Source organism: Seriola lalandi, unplaced genomic scaffold, assembly GCF_002814215.2.
Source record: "Seriola lalandi dorsalis isolate HSWRI2012SDOR001 ecotype SW California unplaced genomic scaffold, Sedor1 jcf7180002054767, whole genome shotgun sequence".
Classification (NCBI taxonomy): domain Eukaryota; kingdom Metazoa; phylum Chordata; class Actinopteri; order Carangiformes; family Carangidae; genus Seriola; species Seriola lalandi.
The window spans coordinates 260268-277359 of NW_019525320.1; the positions used below are offsets into that span (position 1 = coordinate 260268).

General features: G+C 43.1%; 1 protein-coding gene across 1 annotated transcript; it reads left to right on the top strand.

Moving 5' to 3' along the window:
* The first annotated feature begins 2954 nt into the window (after nt 1–2954).
* emilin3b (elastin microfibril interfacer 3b) lies at nt 2955–16570 on the top strand. Its single transcript, XM_023425263.2, has 6 exons — nt 2955–3671; nt 12138–12260; nt 13262–13584; nt 13730–14076; nt 14195–14545; nt 14704–16570. Exons 1-6 carry the CDS (start codon nt 3487–3489, stop codon nt 15847–15849), a joined length of 2475 nt encoding a protein of 824 aa, XP_023281031.1. The 5' UTR covers nt 2955–3486; the 3' UTR covers nt 15850–16570.
* The last annotated feature ends 522 nt before the right edge of the window (nt 16571–17092 follow it).

The window sequence follows — 17092 nt, forward strand, 5'->3', positions numbered from 1 at the left end:
TGCTCTTTGGCAGAAGCTCTAGCATATCTTCGACACTTACGAAAGTCTTTTGTGTACACGTGTGCACCGACTCTCCTGCCTCGGGAATAGAAAAATAAATGACGACCATTCCCCTTGTCTTCATTTCTTTATGAAGTTTGGGCCGCTTCCCAGGTCACTACTGTAAGAAAGGATCAAGTGTCCTTCTCATTGCTAAGTAGCTGATGTCACTAAACTGGAATTCATCCATTTTCTCTGCTTCTCCCTCAAGATGTCTGTGCCCCTGTGTCTAAATCTAATAAAAGTGTGTCCTGTAAAAATCCTGGAGAGGACTGATAGCAAACGATGGGGATGGTTCATGGAGGGGTTAGGGCAATGAAACTAATTGAGTGGTGTCCCGTTTCACTAAAGTGGATTCATTAACTTTGTATCTTATCACTGAAAAAGTGGACACAGGCTGTATGTCACTTGGAAAAGGATACTACTCTGGGTTGTCAGTTTATTAGAAAAATAAATGCAGGTTAATACAGCAGTGCTGCAACAAATCCTCCTTCATGGAGGCTATAATCTTCAGTTTTGGTCAAAACTGCATTAAAAAATGTGCCAATATGAAGATTTTGGAGGCTGAAATTTGTGCAGCTGTTGAACCATATTATGTTATGTGGACAGGTGTTCCTATTATTTTGTCCACCCTTTAAAAATCATTGAGGGCCAAAGAGCAGACATTCCTCTTTGATTAATGCAATACAGTTCAACCGCACCACAATTTGCAGCCTCCAACGTGCTCATACACTTGACTGTATCCTCACTCCAAGCCACATGAAGATGAGGACATTGCACATTGTGGGGTTTAATATTTTTGGTCACTGTCACTGACTTGAATTCAGTAGAAAGGCCAAAGATTTATTTTAGCTCAATGCTCATGAGGTTACAGACTTTTTAAAAAGGTGCATAAATTTCTTCTCCGATTTCCATCCAGGATATGGAATTAGTCAAGGGGAGCAGATAAGGATACTTATCTGAAACTATTCACAGATGTAGCTCAAAAGACATTAAGTCCAATACTGGCAGAATGACCATCTATCTACATAGAACACAAGGAAATGAAAAAAAGAGGAGGAGAATGAATGGAACAAACCCTGACTCATGAGGCTTACAGCCAACAAAAACGGCTTTGGTTCATCAATTAATAATTCAAGGTGAATGTGATTCCACTAAATGTTATAAATGATCATAAACTAGCATAAATGAGAGATTCAACGATATCACTCGCTTTTCTTTAACATCTGGACAGTGTGCTGGGACAGACATCTGTTTAAAATTGTGCCAGTCATTTCTGTGAGAAACGGTATTTCAGAGCAGAGACGTCTGCCAGAATAGACAAAGATTTAGAATAGTTTCCTTTTCACTGTCTCACTACTTATGCGAGGTGACAGTTTCTGAAGCGACTGGATGAATCTTCAGCAGGAAGCAAAACACCTCAGCTTCACAGACTAAAGATGTTTGAACCTATGCAGCAAAAACACAAAATTGATGAGGGCTAGAAAGAACCATAATCCAAAAATGCTTTGCTTCAAGCTTTTTGTTCATCCACTCATCAACTAAAACCCATTTTGTTTGATAAAGCCACCAGTTCCCCGGCTGTTTGAGTGCTCTCGGGTCTATATTTGGGAACTCTTCCACTTGTGTGAAGTGACTCTTTGCATACCGCGAAGCTGTGTGTTGTTCTTTCACACTGACCTCTAAATGAAGAGCAAATAGAGAATGGTAAATGATGCATAGTCCACACACAGGTGAGAAGGACCGTCCAAACAAAGAGGTCCATTCAGACACCTGCCTGTTGCTACAGGTTTTCTTTCTCAGGGTTGCTTTGAAAATCAGTCGCACACACAGACAAGTCCTGCCGGGGCTCCCCATCTGGTCACTGTCTTCTCGTCCAAAAAAGACAAAACTGTGATCCAGCCAGTGGTTAACATTGTGAAACACTGTGATTGGTGATTCAATTTTAAATCCCTGCGTAATTTTGCTGCAAACAAATATGTTGGATACCAAAGAAGTCATTATGAACCCAAGCTGTCAGCACCACCTATTACAGATGCACAAATGAATTTTGATTCTATTATGATTATATAATCAGTCATGATTATAAATCAGTTACAACACATGAAAAAAGTACAAATCAACCAACAGCAACAATTTGTAGTAGAGGTTTATAAAAATCCTACAGGGCTCGACAAACATTCACTCAGACCAAACACTGACACCGTCTTATTATAGGGACTGAACTCATTTGTGTAATACCCAGAGCAAACTGTCCGAAAGACACAAGGGGCAGTTAAGCATGAATTCAAGAACTGCAGCGGAAGCGCGGTAAGACATAAGCAGGGGGTCAGGGTGTGGACCGCAACTGAAGCTGTGGCTGGGATTTTTAATGAGTGACCGCGGTGAAGCAAGGAGGAGGTCCATTGTGTCCAGATCTGCAGCATCTTAGCTGGCTGCAGCCACAGCCATGCACAGGGCACTGAATGAACACTGGGGCTGTGCTTTGATGTACAGCTGCTCCCACAGCAGATGGAGAAAAAAAAAAAGAAAAAGAAAAGGAGAGGGCAAAGAAATAAAATTGTTAGGGGATTAAAAGGACAAAAACTTACGATTGTTGGAGATTGGGTGGAAATGGGAGAGGGGATGATAAAAAAGAAGCAGAACATAACAAGAGCATTGTTTGAACTTCAGAATCTGATTTCAAGGTGTGCGTTTATATGTTATATGTGCTTGTGTTTATGTGTGTGTGAGAGAGAGAAAGAGTCACCAAATCATATTAGCAGCCAGCCCCCCCTCCCACCTCCCCATCCCACCCCACTTTTGCAGAGCAGCCAGGCTGGAGTTGGGGTGGGATATGCAAATCCAGACTGTCTGTCTGCCTGCCCCTTCAGAGGCAGCAGAGCAGCACACTGCTTCTTGCACACACACCCTCACTCATGCACAGTGCAGAGGACTTGGAGGGCCGAGCCTAGTCAGCAGGTCTCACACTAGCTTGCGTGTGCGTATGTGTGTGTGTGTGTGTCTGTGTGTGTGTGTGTGTGTGTGTGAATTGAGCAGAAACTTTTCTAGAGACACACTCACACGTTCTCTTCCCTCCTTCTTTCCTCTGTCCTGCTCTCCTCTTTCTCCTTTCCCCTCCTCCTGCACACCTTTGTGTTGTTTTTCCTTGCCCCTCTTCCTCTCCCCTCCCTCTTCAGCCTCACTAGTTTTCCCTCTGCTCTGTCCTGTGTGCTCAGAGTGTGGTTAGTTTGCGAGCTGAAGGCGCACAGGGCAAGATGCTGCTGATGCTACAGCTGTTTGGGCTCCATGTCTCCTTCAGGGCCCACTGAAGAAGACAAGACTGCACGTGCGCCGGGGAGCTCCAACACAACATTCTGAGGAAACTACAACTATCACTTTTTACCCCGTTTTCCTCATCAGACTGTTGCTTTTTTTTTTTGCTTTTTTTTTTTTAAGAAAAAAACAATGAGGACCAAGTTGTGTCAACTGGTTGCACAGTTCTTCCTCTTAGGAGTGTTGCTATCTGTGGCGGACAGTAAAGGGACTTTCTATGGAGGCCATGTCAACCCTTTCTATGGAAACAGATACAACCTGTTCAAGGCTGGACTCAACCCTCACCATTTACCAAACAAGCCCATGACCCGTCACAAGTAAGTGCTCCGTTTTGGACATGTCACAGGCGCTAATGCACGTTTTATTTCCCTTCCCATGCTGCAGGGTATTGAATTCAAAAAGAATTCCAAATATCTAGAGTGCTTGCGAGCAGGACCCACCTCATACTGTATTTCCCCTGAGGAACACATGTCACCGGCGAGTTGCAGAAATATGGTTTTAGTTAGGGCATCGGCTTGGTAACAGATCCCTGAATTGACTCTCTGTTCCTCTCTTACTCACCATCAGCCCTTTTCTGTGGTTCACACCTAAAACCATCTGTGGCTGGGGATAAACATCGTAGAGCAACAATGACATGCAGCGTTATTATGAAAACAAAGCCGTCATTATGGTCTTTACGGTGCAGAGAGGCGGGTACCGAGTTGATGACAAGGGTATTGATCCATCGCAGTCGCTCTCTGTGTGTGTGTGTGTGTCTGTGTGTCTGTGTGTGTGTGTGTGGCAAGAGGGGGGCTCAATTAGAGGAAAGACTTACAGTACAGCTGGGCACCCACTGCCAGAAGGGAGTGGCACAACTAATCCCCAATCAATCCAACTGAATTTACATTTAGATTACAATTGTAAACTTTTTTTTTTTCTTCTCTACTTAATTCTTCCAGTATCAAAAAGAAGGATCTTCTTCTGTTTTTAATCATGTAAATACACTGGACTGATATTGAACAGTCAAACCACATGAACAGAGAGGAATAATAATCTCATTCTATGCATGATATGTGAAGGTCATGAAGCTGTGAGATGAAACAAAGGCCTGAGGATATATTTTTGCCTGGATAGAGATGGCTGATGTTTGGCCTGCAGGGCTCTTTTTGGTTTTTTCCTCCCTTTTCCTCATCTCTTTTGCTTGGCTTCCCCTGAGAGCTGTTATGTCTTTGGACAGCTTCCCAGCTACCTGCTGCTTCACTCAAACTGCCACAGAAGACTGCTGATCGCCCAGCCCTGTTTAGTCTGCCATGTACCTTCACCTCTGCGTCCTTCACTCTGAATGCAACATTCAGCCTTCACCTTTAACTTTCTGACCTACCTCCATCCATCCCTCTCTTTTCCTCTGTCTCCAGTCAGTATGTTGTCTTGTGCAGTGTTTACTCTCCCAGCACTTACTTCTAACTTCTTCCAACTTTTTTCTCATTTGTGATCAGACTCGGGCAAGTTCCACAAAAAAATGTAATCAATTACTTATTACATATTACATTACTCAATTTTTTTTTTTTACACAGTACAGCTGTTGCACATGTGCATTTAAACAACTACACAGCCACACATGATATATTCTGTATTATTTAACACATATAGATCAAAACAATACAGTGGGTTGTTCAAGCAGCCAGCATATGTTTTTTACTGACCATCACCAGCTAGCTTGACGTTAGCATCCAGCATGCCCGAGGTCTCATCCACATCCTCGTCCAGCCTGCTGTATGCTGGTGGCGAATGACAGTGGCATCTGTTTATTTTTTTTTGTCAGCGGCCTCAAAGAGGTTTATTTATATTTCTCACGCCAATTTATGCCAGATACAATTTTAAGCCTGAATCCCAAGATGGATCGATCAGCTAGGTGTTATAGATCGTTCTATTCAAAACTAAGATTGACAGATGGTCTGTAATTGCTTGTTTCTGGTAGCTGATGATGTTCCCGCACATGTGTCTGTGAGTCCAACTATAGTGTTTATACAAGAGCTGCTGAACCATCTTGGACACAGTGGGCCCCGGGGACGTGTCAGTGTCAGACCACCGCTACAGATATGTGAGCTCAGTTGTTGTCTGCCTGACTGGTCAGTGGAAATAGAGACTTAAAAATAACACACGTGCTATGACGTGTGGGTGTGTGTGTGTGTGCATATATGTACGGGTGTATGTTTGTTTACATGTGTTTTGGTGAAGGATTTCACTTGTCTTTTTACAGCTTGTAAATGCTCGCTCTTGTTTCTTACTGACTGCACTGTCACATGGTCAAAACACGGCTGTTTTTAGTGAGACATTTAAAAAATTCTCAGCTGTTGGTGAACCAAAGACTTTTTTTTCCTTCATGTTGAATTATTATCTGTATTTTGGCAGCAAAGCGACTGAATTGATTTCACAGTCATTCCTTTCATTCAATACAGCCACTTGCTGGAATAGCCTCTGGTCACTGACTGTCACATGTCCGAGTATCTACAGTTACAATTCTCTACTTACCACTCTATTAATTGTGCCATGGCTAAAACTGTGCATGGGGGGCTTAGAGAGTTTTCCTCAAGTGTGTTTTGGTCCGTTTTTGACATTGTATGTCATCTGCAAGGGCAAATTAGAAAAGTCTATATTCTGTGTAATACATTCGCAGCATAACTGTTTACATCAAGAAGGAAAAGAACAAAGATAAAAATGTGTCTCACAAGCATCTCTCTCCATGTTGCACCATAACATACCGCTATGGCACAAAATGCACACCAACAGGTGAAACATAATCCAAGAGCCATATACCCATTGCTGGGAAATGGGTGTTGTATAAATCGATTAGGATCCCAGCAGAAGTCACATGTCTTCACTGATCAGATTAGAGACGTATCCAAGGGCTTTTCGATGATGTATGGGACAGAGATCAAGGGAGAAAGGTCAGTTAGTTGGTTGAGGTTAGAGGTTATGGGTTGCTGTTGTAAGTTTGTGTTTGAGTGTCCAGTGGAGGACAAGAATGGAGCCAGTCTCCTGCTAAGGGTCACAGAGGCTGGGCAGTAAACTTCCAAGCTCCCTACCAACACATATTTATGTTACTTACTGCTTTCTGCTAAAATGTTTTGGATTTTTTTATGCAGTGAATATGGATTTTATCATTTAAAGGTTGGGGCAATGTACTATACAATATTAGAGTTTCAACTAATTTAGCATTATTGTTTATTATATTTTGATATCTAAATTAAATTGTCATAAAGTGTTGAAGATGCTTCCAAATTTTTTTCCAAACTGTCAAAATTAGATTTTGACCTTTTGGGAAATACACTCAGTCCCTGTCTATATATAGCATTATCTAAGAAGATTGATACCACTCTCACATGTCCTTTAATATGGTGCTACAGCCAGCAGGGATTAGTTTTGAAAATATACAGTACAGTGAGTCTAACAAGTGTAACAAGTCTGTCTGAAAGCCTTTTATTTAAAAAGTACAGAAAGCTATTCTTACTCAAAGAAGATTATGTGCTTTGGGAAATGCCTGAGGATAAATCATTGGTGTGTTTTTTCACTGCCGGTGTTTGAGCTTCTTACAGTTTTCCAAGAGAAAAATGCAAGACAACAAAACTTCATAAAGAAAAATGCGACAAGAAAACAACTTTTGAGATTTTGTATTTATCTAATTATAACAACTAAAAGTTTATCTATAATGAATAGGATCTTACAAAAATGATGATTTCATCGCTGTAAAAATGAAATTTCGGCCAATGGCCCAAATTGAAGCATATGTAAAAGTAATGGTCTGCCTTTAAGCTATAGTAACCAGAGCTGGCTCAGATCTGACCCTGTCCATGAATGAAAGAGCGATCCCCATGGTCCTAGAGCTGGGAGTATCACGTCTTTCCTTTAACCCTAATCAGTAGCCACATGAGTAACGTCAATCAACCCTACACCATGGGACCTTCAAGACCTGCCAGTTGGCCAGAAATAGGATTCATTAAAAGCATATATGGAAAGAGATGGGCCCTGGAGGAGAGCTGTTAGCTCACAGACATGGTTGTTAAAGGTCCTATTAAAGATTGCATGGTTTTCTAACTGGTCTGCTCCAGTCATAAATCTGTCAGAGGCAACAGCAGTGGCCTGAGTTCAAACAGTCAGGAAGCCTGCAGGTGAGAGAGCGGTTAGTAATGAAGAAGGTGAGCCCTTTAGTGCCACAATGTCAAAACAGACAGGGCGATGGTTGGAAAAGTGGCAGGTTAAATGGCTGGAGACGTCAGGGACATGATTAGGTATCACAGAGCGGCTTGATGAAAAGTAGAAAGTGGAGGAAAAAAAGACAATATTAGAAACAAAGGCGAGAGCGTGATGGTATGCTTAGATAATTAAACAGAGATAACCTGTAGTTTTCAGATTTTGCAGGAAAAATAAAGGCAAGGAAGGTTAGGAGAAAAAAAGGGGGATGGAAAGGTGAATTGTTTTGGTCCCAGCAGAGGGTGGAGGTCTAGCAGCAATAATATTTGCTGAAAACGCTCCACATGAGAATCTGAGATGGGAATTCTGCTTTCCCCCCGGGAGGCTATGAAGTGATTTAGAAACTGTAACGCTATACTGGAAATATTTACAGTGGGACCAGAGTAGCAGTCAAAAAGTGTCATGCTCCAATGACAGTAAAAAGACAATATTTTGGCGTCAAGGGGGGAGGTGCATTAGGGAGAGAAAGAGAGAGGGAGAGAGAGAGAGAGAGAAGCAAATGAGGCAAGAGAAATGGAAGTGTGGCTTTCCTGTCATGGCAAAAAGAGGTGAAGACTGTTTTGATATGTATTGGGGAGGAACAGTAGGTCAGGTGAGGGTGGGAGGTTCACAAGAGGATTTAATACACTGAAGAATTTGAATCAGTTGGGTCAGTCGGGGTTGGGTGGTTCAGCGCGGGTGTGGATCAACTGGAGAAACACAAAAGAGAAGTGTGGGAAAAAGAAAAATGTCACATAGCGTCAAAAACAATTATGACAACAATATACAACACTATGGACAAGTGGAATGTAAGATACAGTAGATAAAATTAGAGATCAGGTTGGTAAGTTCAGTCAAAGAAAGCATACTGATCCGCAGGAGTTAGCGCTAGCGGGTTTTAGCGATATGTAGATAGATGTCTTAATAACTATTGGATGGATTGCGATGAACATTTGGTACACTCATTAATGCCCCTCTGGATGGAAAACTTTGATGATCCCCTGAATTTTCCCTAAATGCCATCATCATGTCAAAGTTTTAATTTGTCCAGTACTTTGGTTCATAATCAAACACTTGCAAAACTATTGACATTCCCATCAGCCTCAACTGTATCTTGTATGTAGCGCTAATTAGCAAATGTTAGCATGCTAAAGCTCTAAGCTAAGACGGTGCGACAAGCCTCACAGAGCCTCTGGCATGGCTGTAGCAGGATTTACGAGGTAAGTTTGCAACTTTTTCTGACCCTCTTCACTATTCCACCTCTTAGATTCTCTGACCAGAGGATCTAAATAACTTTGTCCCACAGGCAAAGTTAAAGTTGAAGGCTCCTCATACCTTTGCTGTTGTTGTCCCAAAGCAAAGGCTGGAGCTAAATATTTCACCTATGCCCTCGATTTGACCTCTTTAAATCTAAAAGCTTCATCCAGTCACTTTCATTGTATGTAAAACAATTCCAATGTCTGTTTATACTATGGCTGTTATAATTATCTGTCGCAGTTGTGTAGCATACGCTCCTTGTTTTGAAATATGACTCATAAATAAAATTGAGGTGACCTAAGTGACTTTTACTGTCTGGCACTTACTGGGTTATTCTGTGTGGCCAACCCCTCCCACCTGTCACCCACGAGAGCTAAAACAAACATCAGAAAGTAACACCGGTCTCCTTGTGCCACATTAGCTACGAGATGAAGTGTGAAAATAGCTCAGAGTAGGCCAGCACTCCTCTCTCTCTCCTCTTCTCCTTCCTCTCCATATTCCCCTGATCTCAGATCATACTGGAGCATGACTTCTCATCCTTTATACGCCCCAAGTGTCCATATTAGTGCTGCCTTTTGCAGGCTGGAGATCCTCCTACACAAGCCGCCTAAACAAAGTTCTCACCTACCCTGCAGCAGCTGGGACTGGATGAGACGATAATAAACACTAAAGACGGCCCCTTTTTTTTTTTTTTTTCTCACATATGACCACTCACGCATAATGGGTTCATATTTCTGGTGATAAAGCTTGTGTAATCCTCATCCTGCAGAGCTGTGTGGTCTCTGTGGATGTGAGATGAAAGGCCCAAGAGCTCCACTGTGCATGTATGAAATGCGCACGTGTGTGTGTGTGTGTGTGACTGTGTGTCAGTGTCTATACGGCTCAAACACAATATCACTATCTCTCAAGTTGAAACTCAACATTCATCCAATAAATGTGTTTTTACACAGCAGAGGAGGTGACCTGCTGTTGCCCTGACAGACACTGCGGCGCAGAGGGACAGGATTTATCTCAGCGCTCAACTTTGATTCACACAAAGCCAGAGCCCCTCTGTCTGTAAGACACCGAGGATAAAATATCACTTACAAACCCAAATGACATTGACAGATCTGTGAAAACAGTCAAAGAGCGGACTGCAGGGAGAGAGGCAGAAACAGAGACCTGTGCACAGGAGAAACTTTTTTTTTTCTTCTTCTTCTCTTGTACATCTGGATTCCTGCACTTTTCAGCCATTGTGTGTGAGTCTGAAGGTCATTGGCTCGTCGCAGATGTGCACCTGACAAACAAATCGGTGAACATGGTCGCTTTTCGCTCCGCTGATCGGCCCTGTGTGTAACATGAGAGGGATCACGCACTTACTGTGATGTATAAACACGCACACTCATGCACTGAGTCTGCTCTCTATCAGCTGTCACAAATCCTTGTATGCCTATAGAAGCTTTCCCCCCCAACTCTTCCATACACAAAAAACGAGTCATGAAGCTCCTTATTGCTGCTGGTAAATCTGTCATTTATGAGGAGGAAACCATTAGACACTAGTTAGATTTTACAATATAATACTTAAAGCACTTAGTAAAGTGGTGATATTCTCTGGATGACAGAATCGTCCCTTTTTCCTAAATCCAGGAATCTCTATTACCGCCACCATGTGAATGTGATCTTGTAAAAATATATTTGTGCCAGACTTTTCGCATGTTTACAACCGGATAAAAAAATGTAATTTAATTTGGTGCCAAAGGGTTTGTGTATTGTTTGAGCAGCAGATGAGAAACTCCACTCAGGGATCATAAACAGAAGAGCTTGCAGGTGGGGTGGTGGTGGTGAAACAAATGAAAACAGAAAATTATTAGGAGCAATGTAACAGTACGTGGGCTAATCTATTTGTTATGAGTTTTCAAGAGAAGGAAAATATGCCAAATGTGATGATACAGCACAATTTGTGTTATCAGATAAAGTCATCAATATTCATAAACCACATGACACATAAAAACAATGTTTCTAGCCAGATTTCCTTTTTATTTATTTTTTTTTATTTTTTACACTAAAAAATCTTCAGCAGTGACCAGTAAATTGCCTGTGTGAGTTTCAAGTGCTTTAAGAGCTCCCATCATACCACATCAGTTCAGGTCGTAACCGCCACTTCTTTAACAACGCCTGACCTGGCAGCATGTTGTCAGGCTGGTATGAAAGGAGCTGTCATTCTGACTCCTGCCCTTTTCCTTTCACTGCTATTAACATATGTCCACACACGGAGAGTGGTGACACACACACAAACGCTGTCAACACAGTCAGCGATTTGCAGAAAGCAGCAGCAGCAGCAGCAGCGCCGGGGTTTCTCACAGACTCTGACAGACTGTGCTGTCTGTTAGCCCTCTGAACCTGTTAACTTGGCTTGTAGGCCCTCCTCGGCCCTCGTGTCCCTCCCTGCTCCTCAAAACACTTCTATTTGTCCTGAAACAGCTGTGCGAGCAGCGTTAAGTACTGCATGTGCTGCTAAACGCTCCCCTCTGAATGTAAGAAATGCTTCACATGTGAGCCTGAAGAGCCCAGATCATCATTTCCTGTGTTGCACGGGGGCCAGGGGAACATTTAGCAGTTGCTATAGCTGCACTGGCAATGAAGAAAGAGGAGAGAGAAGGTCCAGCTTCAGCATGATGCAACAACTGCTCAAAGTAGTTAAAGTGAAGTTATTATGTGTTGGATTCTGGATACATCTGAAAACAGTCTCCGTAATATTTCCTGGGGCTGAATTACCTTAACTAAAAGGAAGCAAACACAGATGAATAGCTCTAAGCAAACATCCTCCATCGTCATTCTGACTAATGCCAGTGTTGGGCATAAAACTGAGCATGTTTTTGTAATTTTATCATCATAATTTGTCATAATTTAACCACAACATATAGCTCTTCTGTGGAAACCATTTGAAAGCTTCAAAGACTGGGATGACTAAATATTATCTGAAGCATCCATCATCATGAAGATTACATAAGACAGAAAAGTTTTGTTTCGGCATCTTATTAAACCTGTGTCACTTACGATGGCTAATGTTAGCTAAACTTAGGTAGATAGTGTGTAACTGCCACTCCTGAGTGAGTTATCCAACGCGATGACTCCTGACTATTGTTCCACCACAATATTCCACCACATCTTAGTATTTACCATTATCACTGCCACATTGTTTCCTGTTCAGCAAAAGCTATGTAGTCTCACAGATACAGAGCGAAAGAATGGCTGTTGTCATAAATAAGAGTACTTGGGTGTGTATATATCAGTAACGAAAGTTGTTTAACTCTAATGTCGCTCCACCGTCTCCACAGAAACCACTGTGCCTACGTGGTCCAGAAGAACATCACATGCACCATGCAGGATGGAGTGTCCACCTATGTGAAGGCTGAGTACACCACCAAGTGCATCTGGGGTCAGAAGTGTCCTGTTGTCATGTAAGTTTTTTAAACAAAATAATAGAATACAAACTGTGTAAAAAGGCACAAACCTCTCACAATCCAGCTGGAGTCCTACTACGTTTGGTTGTGAGGTTTTAAAATGTGCCTGGAGCACGTTGTGGGATAGTATCTATAGCAATGCTACCCTCTAGTGTTTACCTGATGTGCTGTTCAGATAATGATGTGCAGGCCCTCTGCTGCATGCACACCCGTGTTTGTTGACTGAGTTCTTCTACAGAGGGATGGGGGTGGGGGATGTTGGGAGGTGGGGTGTTAATCTTTTCAATTTTTATAAAGACTTTGATTGTTTATTCAACTGAACAGCATAAATTCAAAGGATGCTGGTCTCCTAGCACCATTTCTCTCTCAGCACATTAAAAATGTTAAAAGCTCCTCCTCATTAATTGATTATTCTGGTTTAGATTTAGCTACACTTGTTTTCTTACCTGCCCACCTACCTTTGTGAAAGTGACACAAAAGAGAATATTTGGATTAATGTAATTAATGTATCATGATACAAACTGTGGTTTGAAGAAAGATGAGATTCTTTAAACTACTGTATGTGATTTTGTAATTCCTTTTAATGTGCCTTTCAAAAGCCCCCACACATGGGAAATTAAAGGAGTAGATTTTCTCCTCAAAAAGGATGAATCATTGTGTGTGTCTGAGAGAGACAGAGAATTTGATTCATAATTGAAATTCGGTTTATATAAGATAACACTGAAGTTCAGAGCTCACCCTGGTTCAATCCCCTGATACCGCGTCATTTACACTACACTTTATCTTAATCTCCTAATCTCCCTCTAATCCACGTTTAATCCCATAGAGAACAAATTCATCCCTTTATTTCTGCTCACCACCTCCCATCTTTCCATCCTCTGTCCAGGCTCAGTGCTCTTAATTATTAAAACAATTGCAGCACTTCTGAAAGGCCCTGCAATGGAAATTGTACCAAACTCTTAATTTCTGATAGTAAACCAGTTTTTTTTTACCTTCAGGTACAGGACATTCTACAAACCAAAATACAAGGTGGGTTTTAAGACAGTGACTGAGCTGGAGTGGAGATGTTGTCCTGGCTACTCTGGAGAAAACTGCTACGATGGACCCACGCCATCCCCTGGTGGCGTGATTCCACCTTTCAGGGGTCCTGGTATACCCCATCGCCCAGGGATGAAGGGCTTCCCCCATGGCCCTAGACCCCCCATGGACCAGAAACCTGGAGGAGGCCAGCTGGAGCCGGGCAAACCTTTCCCAAATGTGCCTGACCACAGACCAATACCCACAGGACAACTGCCTGCTGGAGACGGAAAACCAAACCATGGTGAGAACAGACTGGGGTTTAAACTTCAACTACTGCTGTTTATGTGTGCAAGCGCGTGTTTGTGTGCATCTGAGAAAGTATTTTCAACTCAACTCTAACCCTCACAGCTGCATCATTCTTCCTTTTCTTATCCTTGGAAATACAGGAAACAAATTTGGGATTTCTGGAGTGACTGGTGAACGTTTGGACCGTATGGAGGACGACATGCGTCGCCTCACCCAGGGTCTGGACACTCTCAACGGGGTGGTGGCTGGCCTTGAAGAGCGACTGCGTACATCCCTCCGAGAGGACACAAACAAAATCTTGGTGTCTCTTTTGGCCAACGGTGCCCGTGTGCCTGACTCTACCGTGGGATTTGGGGTGATCCCAGATGGGACACCTGATGGGCTGGATGGAGAAGAAAGATTCACTGGATTAGGAGACTTAGCAGGGAGAGTGACAGAAGTGAGGGATGAGCTGCGAGCCAAGACTCACATCTTAGAGGAGATCCAGGTACTGTGTAACTTTGGCTGTATAAAGATCAGTTGAGTATATCTGTACAGCCCGATGTCTCGCTTTCCTTTACTGAATGCTACTTTTTTTTCTCCTTCTCACCTGTATGTGTCTTCAGGGAATGGTCCTGGGTCATGATGGCCAGCTAAAGAGGCTGCTGGACGGAGCTAGAGGCAAGCCCATCCCTGGCCCCGGCTCCACTGCTCATGTTGACGAAATCCTAGATGCCAAACTGGCTGACATGCGTGCTGAGATCCTGGATGGCTTTGAGCGTCGTCTGGCCGGTCTGGAGAACTTCTGTGACAAGAAGATCGGGGAGGTGCAGAAGCAGTGTCACAGGGAGCACATGGATGGCCAGGAGCAGATGCAGCAGTCTCTGGATGGAAGAGAGACTGGGCTCAGGGAGGAGTTGGGTTCCTTGCAGGCTCAGATCCAGGGCCTGACTCTGACTGAGAGCTGCTGCGGACAGGTATGATATAGATGTGATTGTCAGTAAATGCATCTCATTTGTCAAACAAACAACACTTAAATGAATTTACTAGTGTGACTTTCATGCAGGCTCAGTCCAAAGGTAAGTGGACTTTTTTATTGGGTTACAAATGAACTAATAAGTTATTGATTATGCAGGTAAATAGCCTTTCCCAGCGTATGCTGCTGCTGGAGGAGTCAGTTAAAGGTTTGACAGAATCTCAGAGGCAGCTCCAGAATGCCTTGGCTGACCAGAGCATCCACGTGGAGACGCTGATCGAGACCCGCCTGGTGGACATAGAGGGCCGCCTCAATGCCACCGAGGGTGGACCTGATGGACTAGGGGGGGTCCCTGTCGGTCTGGATGGTTTCAAGACGATGCTGGAGGACAAGCTGAAGACCCTGGAGGAGAGACTGTTTGTGGCTGTGGAGGAGCTGAGTAATGCCACGGCCCCTGCGCTCCTGGAGGGCCAGGTGGTCCCGGCGCTGGAGACGGAGATCGAGTCTGTGAGGAGGAGAGTGGAGGGAGACCTGGATGGCATTCAGAAACAGTTAATAGACCTAGAGCTCCTCTGCACCTCCTCCTGCTCACCCTCCACACCACCAGCAGGGGGTGTCAGTGTCACTGAAGTGGAGGAGGAGTGTGAAGGGATGGAGAAGAAGATGAAAGACCGCCTGGACATTCATTCTAACCGGTTGGACCGACTAAACAACACCCTGCAGAACCTGCTCTTCAGGATTGCCCAGGAGGACACAGAGGGCACGGTCCAGGGAGAGATCACCCTGCTGAAGGTCAACATCAACTCTGTGAACCGCACTCTGAAGGGCCTAAAAGACTCTATTAGCTTCATTACAAGTGAAGTGGGCCACGCTAACGCTACCTGGGAGCAGAGAGAGCATCAGCTAGTAAACCAGGTGCAAGGAATCACCAAACTAGTGGGCCACCAAGCCTCCCTCCTGGGGGCCGGGGAGAGGCGGCTGGCCCACCTGAAGGGAGAACTAGTGGCTTTGAAGAGACGGCTGGCCGGGGAGCTGCATGGCTGCAGGAGCACAGCGATAGAAGTGCAGAGAGAGGTGAAGGACTTTGATAGCAGGGTGAGCCAGGTAGAGGGCCAGTGCAGCAGCCTGGGAGAGCTGGCAGAGCACCTGGAAAGGATCAGGGCAGAGCTTGAGAGACACTCAGACTCATACCTGGCCCAGGTGAATGGCACCCTGGCCATCCATTCCGAACAGCTAGCTGAGCTGAAAGGGGAGGTCAAAGACTGCGCGGCCAAGGAAGCAGCCAACCAAAAAATAGACGAGTAGCATCTGAGCTACAAAATGTTTAAAAAAAAGAGACTTAATGTGTGCTTCTCATTAGGCTCAAGTGACTTCCTCTGCTTCTCTCTTCTCTTTTTCAAATCCCATCTGCACAGATGCAAATTAACTGAACCGGTGAAAGTCATTTCCCATAAGCTCCCGAGCCCAGTGCCTCCAGATGTCCTGGGTATTTAGTTTAGTGAAGTGAGGAGAAGCAGACACAGAATACAAAGACACACCTTTGGTTGTATAGCTGGGCAATATTTTCCCTTGAGATTTTATTCTGTAGGGCATTTGTTTTTTTTCTCTGATCATGATTGTTTTGTTTTCATATTTTACTTTTTTTTAACTTATATGAAGTGACTGCATTGTTATGATGTTAAACTGTTTGTATTAGAGAAGTAATAACAAAGCAAAGTGAATGATATGGGACTAATACGCTGCTACGGGTTTCTACTGACCAGCACACTCGACATCCCCTGTGTGGACATTCGCCAGGTCTTTTTAAAGAATACTGTATGTCAACTTGGTGCTATTTACATTTTTGTAAACTCCTGTTTTACACTTGTTGAAAAATGATATATGTATTTCTGCTTTGACAGTTTTGTTTGTTTCCTGCCGCATTGCTCCAAGTTGCAGAGAAGTTCCATAATTCACCAGTGGGGGACAGTGACAACACATTACATAGCATGGTAGATGGAAAAGAAATAAAATCTAAAACACTCAAGGGCTGTGCTTAGAATGGCAGTGTTTTTATATATACACAATTTTGGCTAAGTGGGTCTTTTTTTCGAAATTCATGAGGGTTGTGGGTTATGTTTTGACTAAGACAATTCATTCAGTTCAATTCAATACAACTTTATTTATCCATGTAAGGAATTGTATGCAGCTGCTAGCCTGGGAAGTTAATGTGAAGTTTGTTATGGTCATTATTGTTAAATGTCAACTATCCTGCATTTTTTTTATGTTATTATTAATGGACAAAATTAACTCTATCCTTTCCTCACATTTATATTCTGCCAACAAATACACACAATAAATAGGAAAAGAAAAACAACACTGTTGTTAATATATTAGTAACCCAATAAAAACACACAAACCAAATAAAAAAAAATCATCAATCAAGATCATCTAGGAAGAACTGAGAAGAGATACTCATGTTACACCAAATTGTGTGACCCAGTTTCAGCTACAGTATACTGCCACTACAAACATTTTTCAACACTTTTATCATACTTTATTTTGATAG

Coding starts and splice junctions, on each gene's coding strand:
- emilin3b (XM_023425263.2), top strand. CDS start 3,487: ATGAGGACCAAGTTGTGTCAACTGGTTGCACAGTTCTTCCTCTTAGGA. Junction 3,672..12,137: donor AAGCCCATGACCCGTCACAA/GTAAGTGCTCCG, acceptor CCGTCTCCACAG/AAACCACTGTGCCTACGTGG. Junction 14,546..14,703: donor CTGAGAGCTGCTGCGGACAG/GTATGATATAGA, acceptor TTGATTATGCAG/GTAAATAGCCTTTCCCAGCG.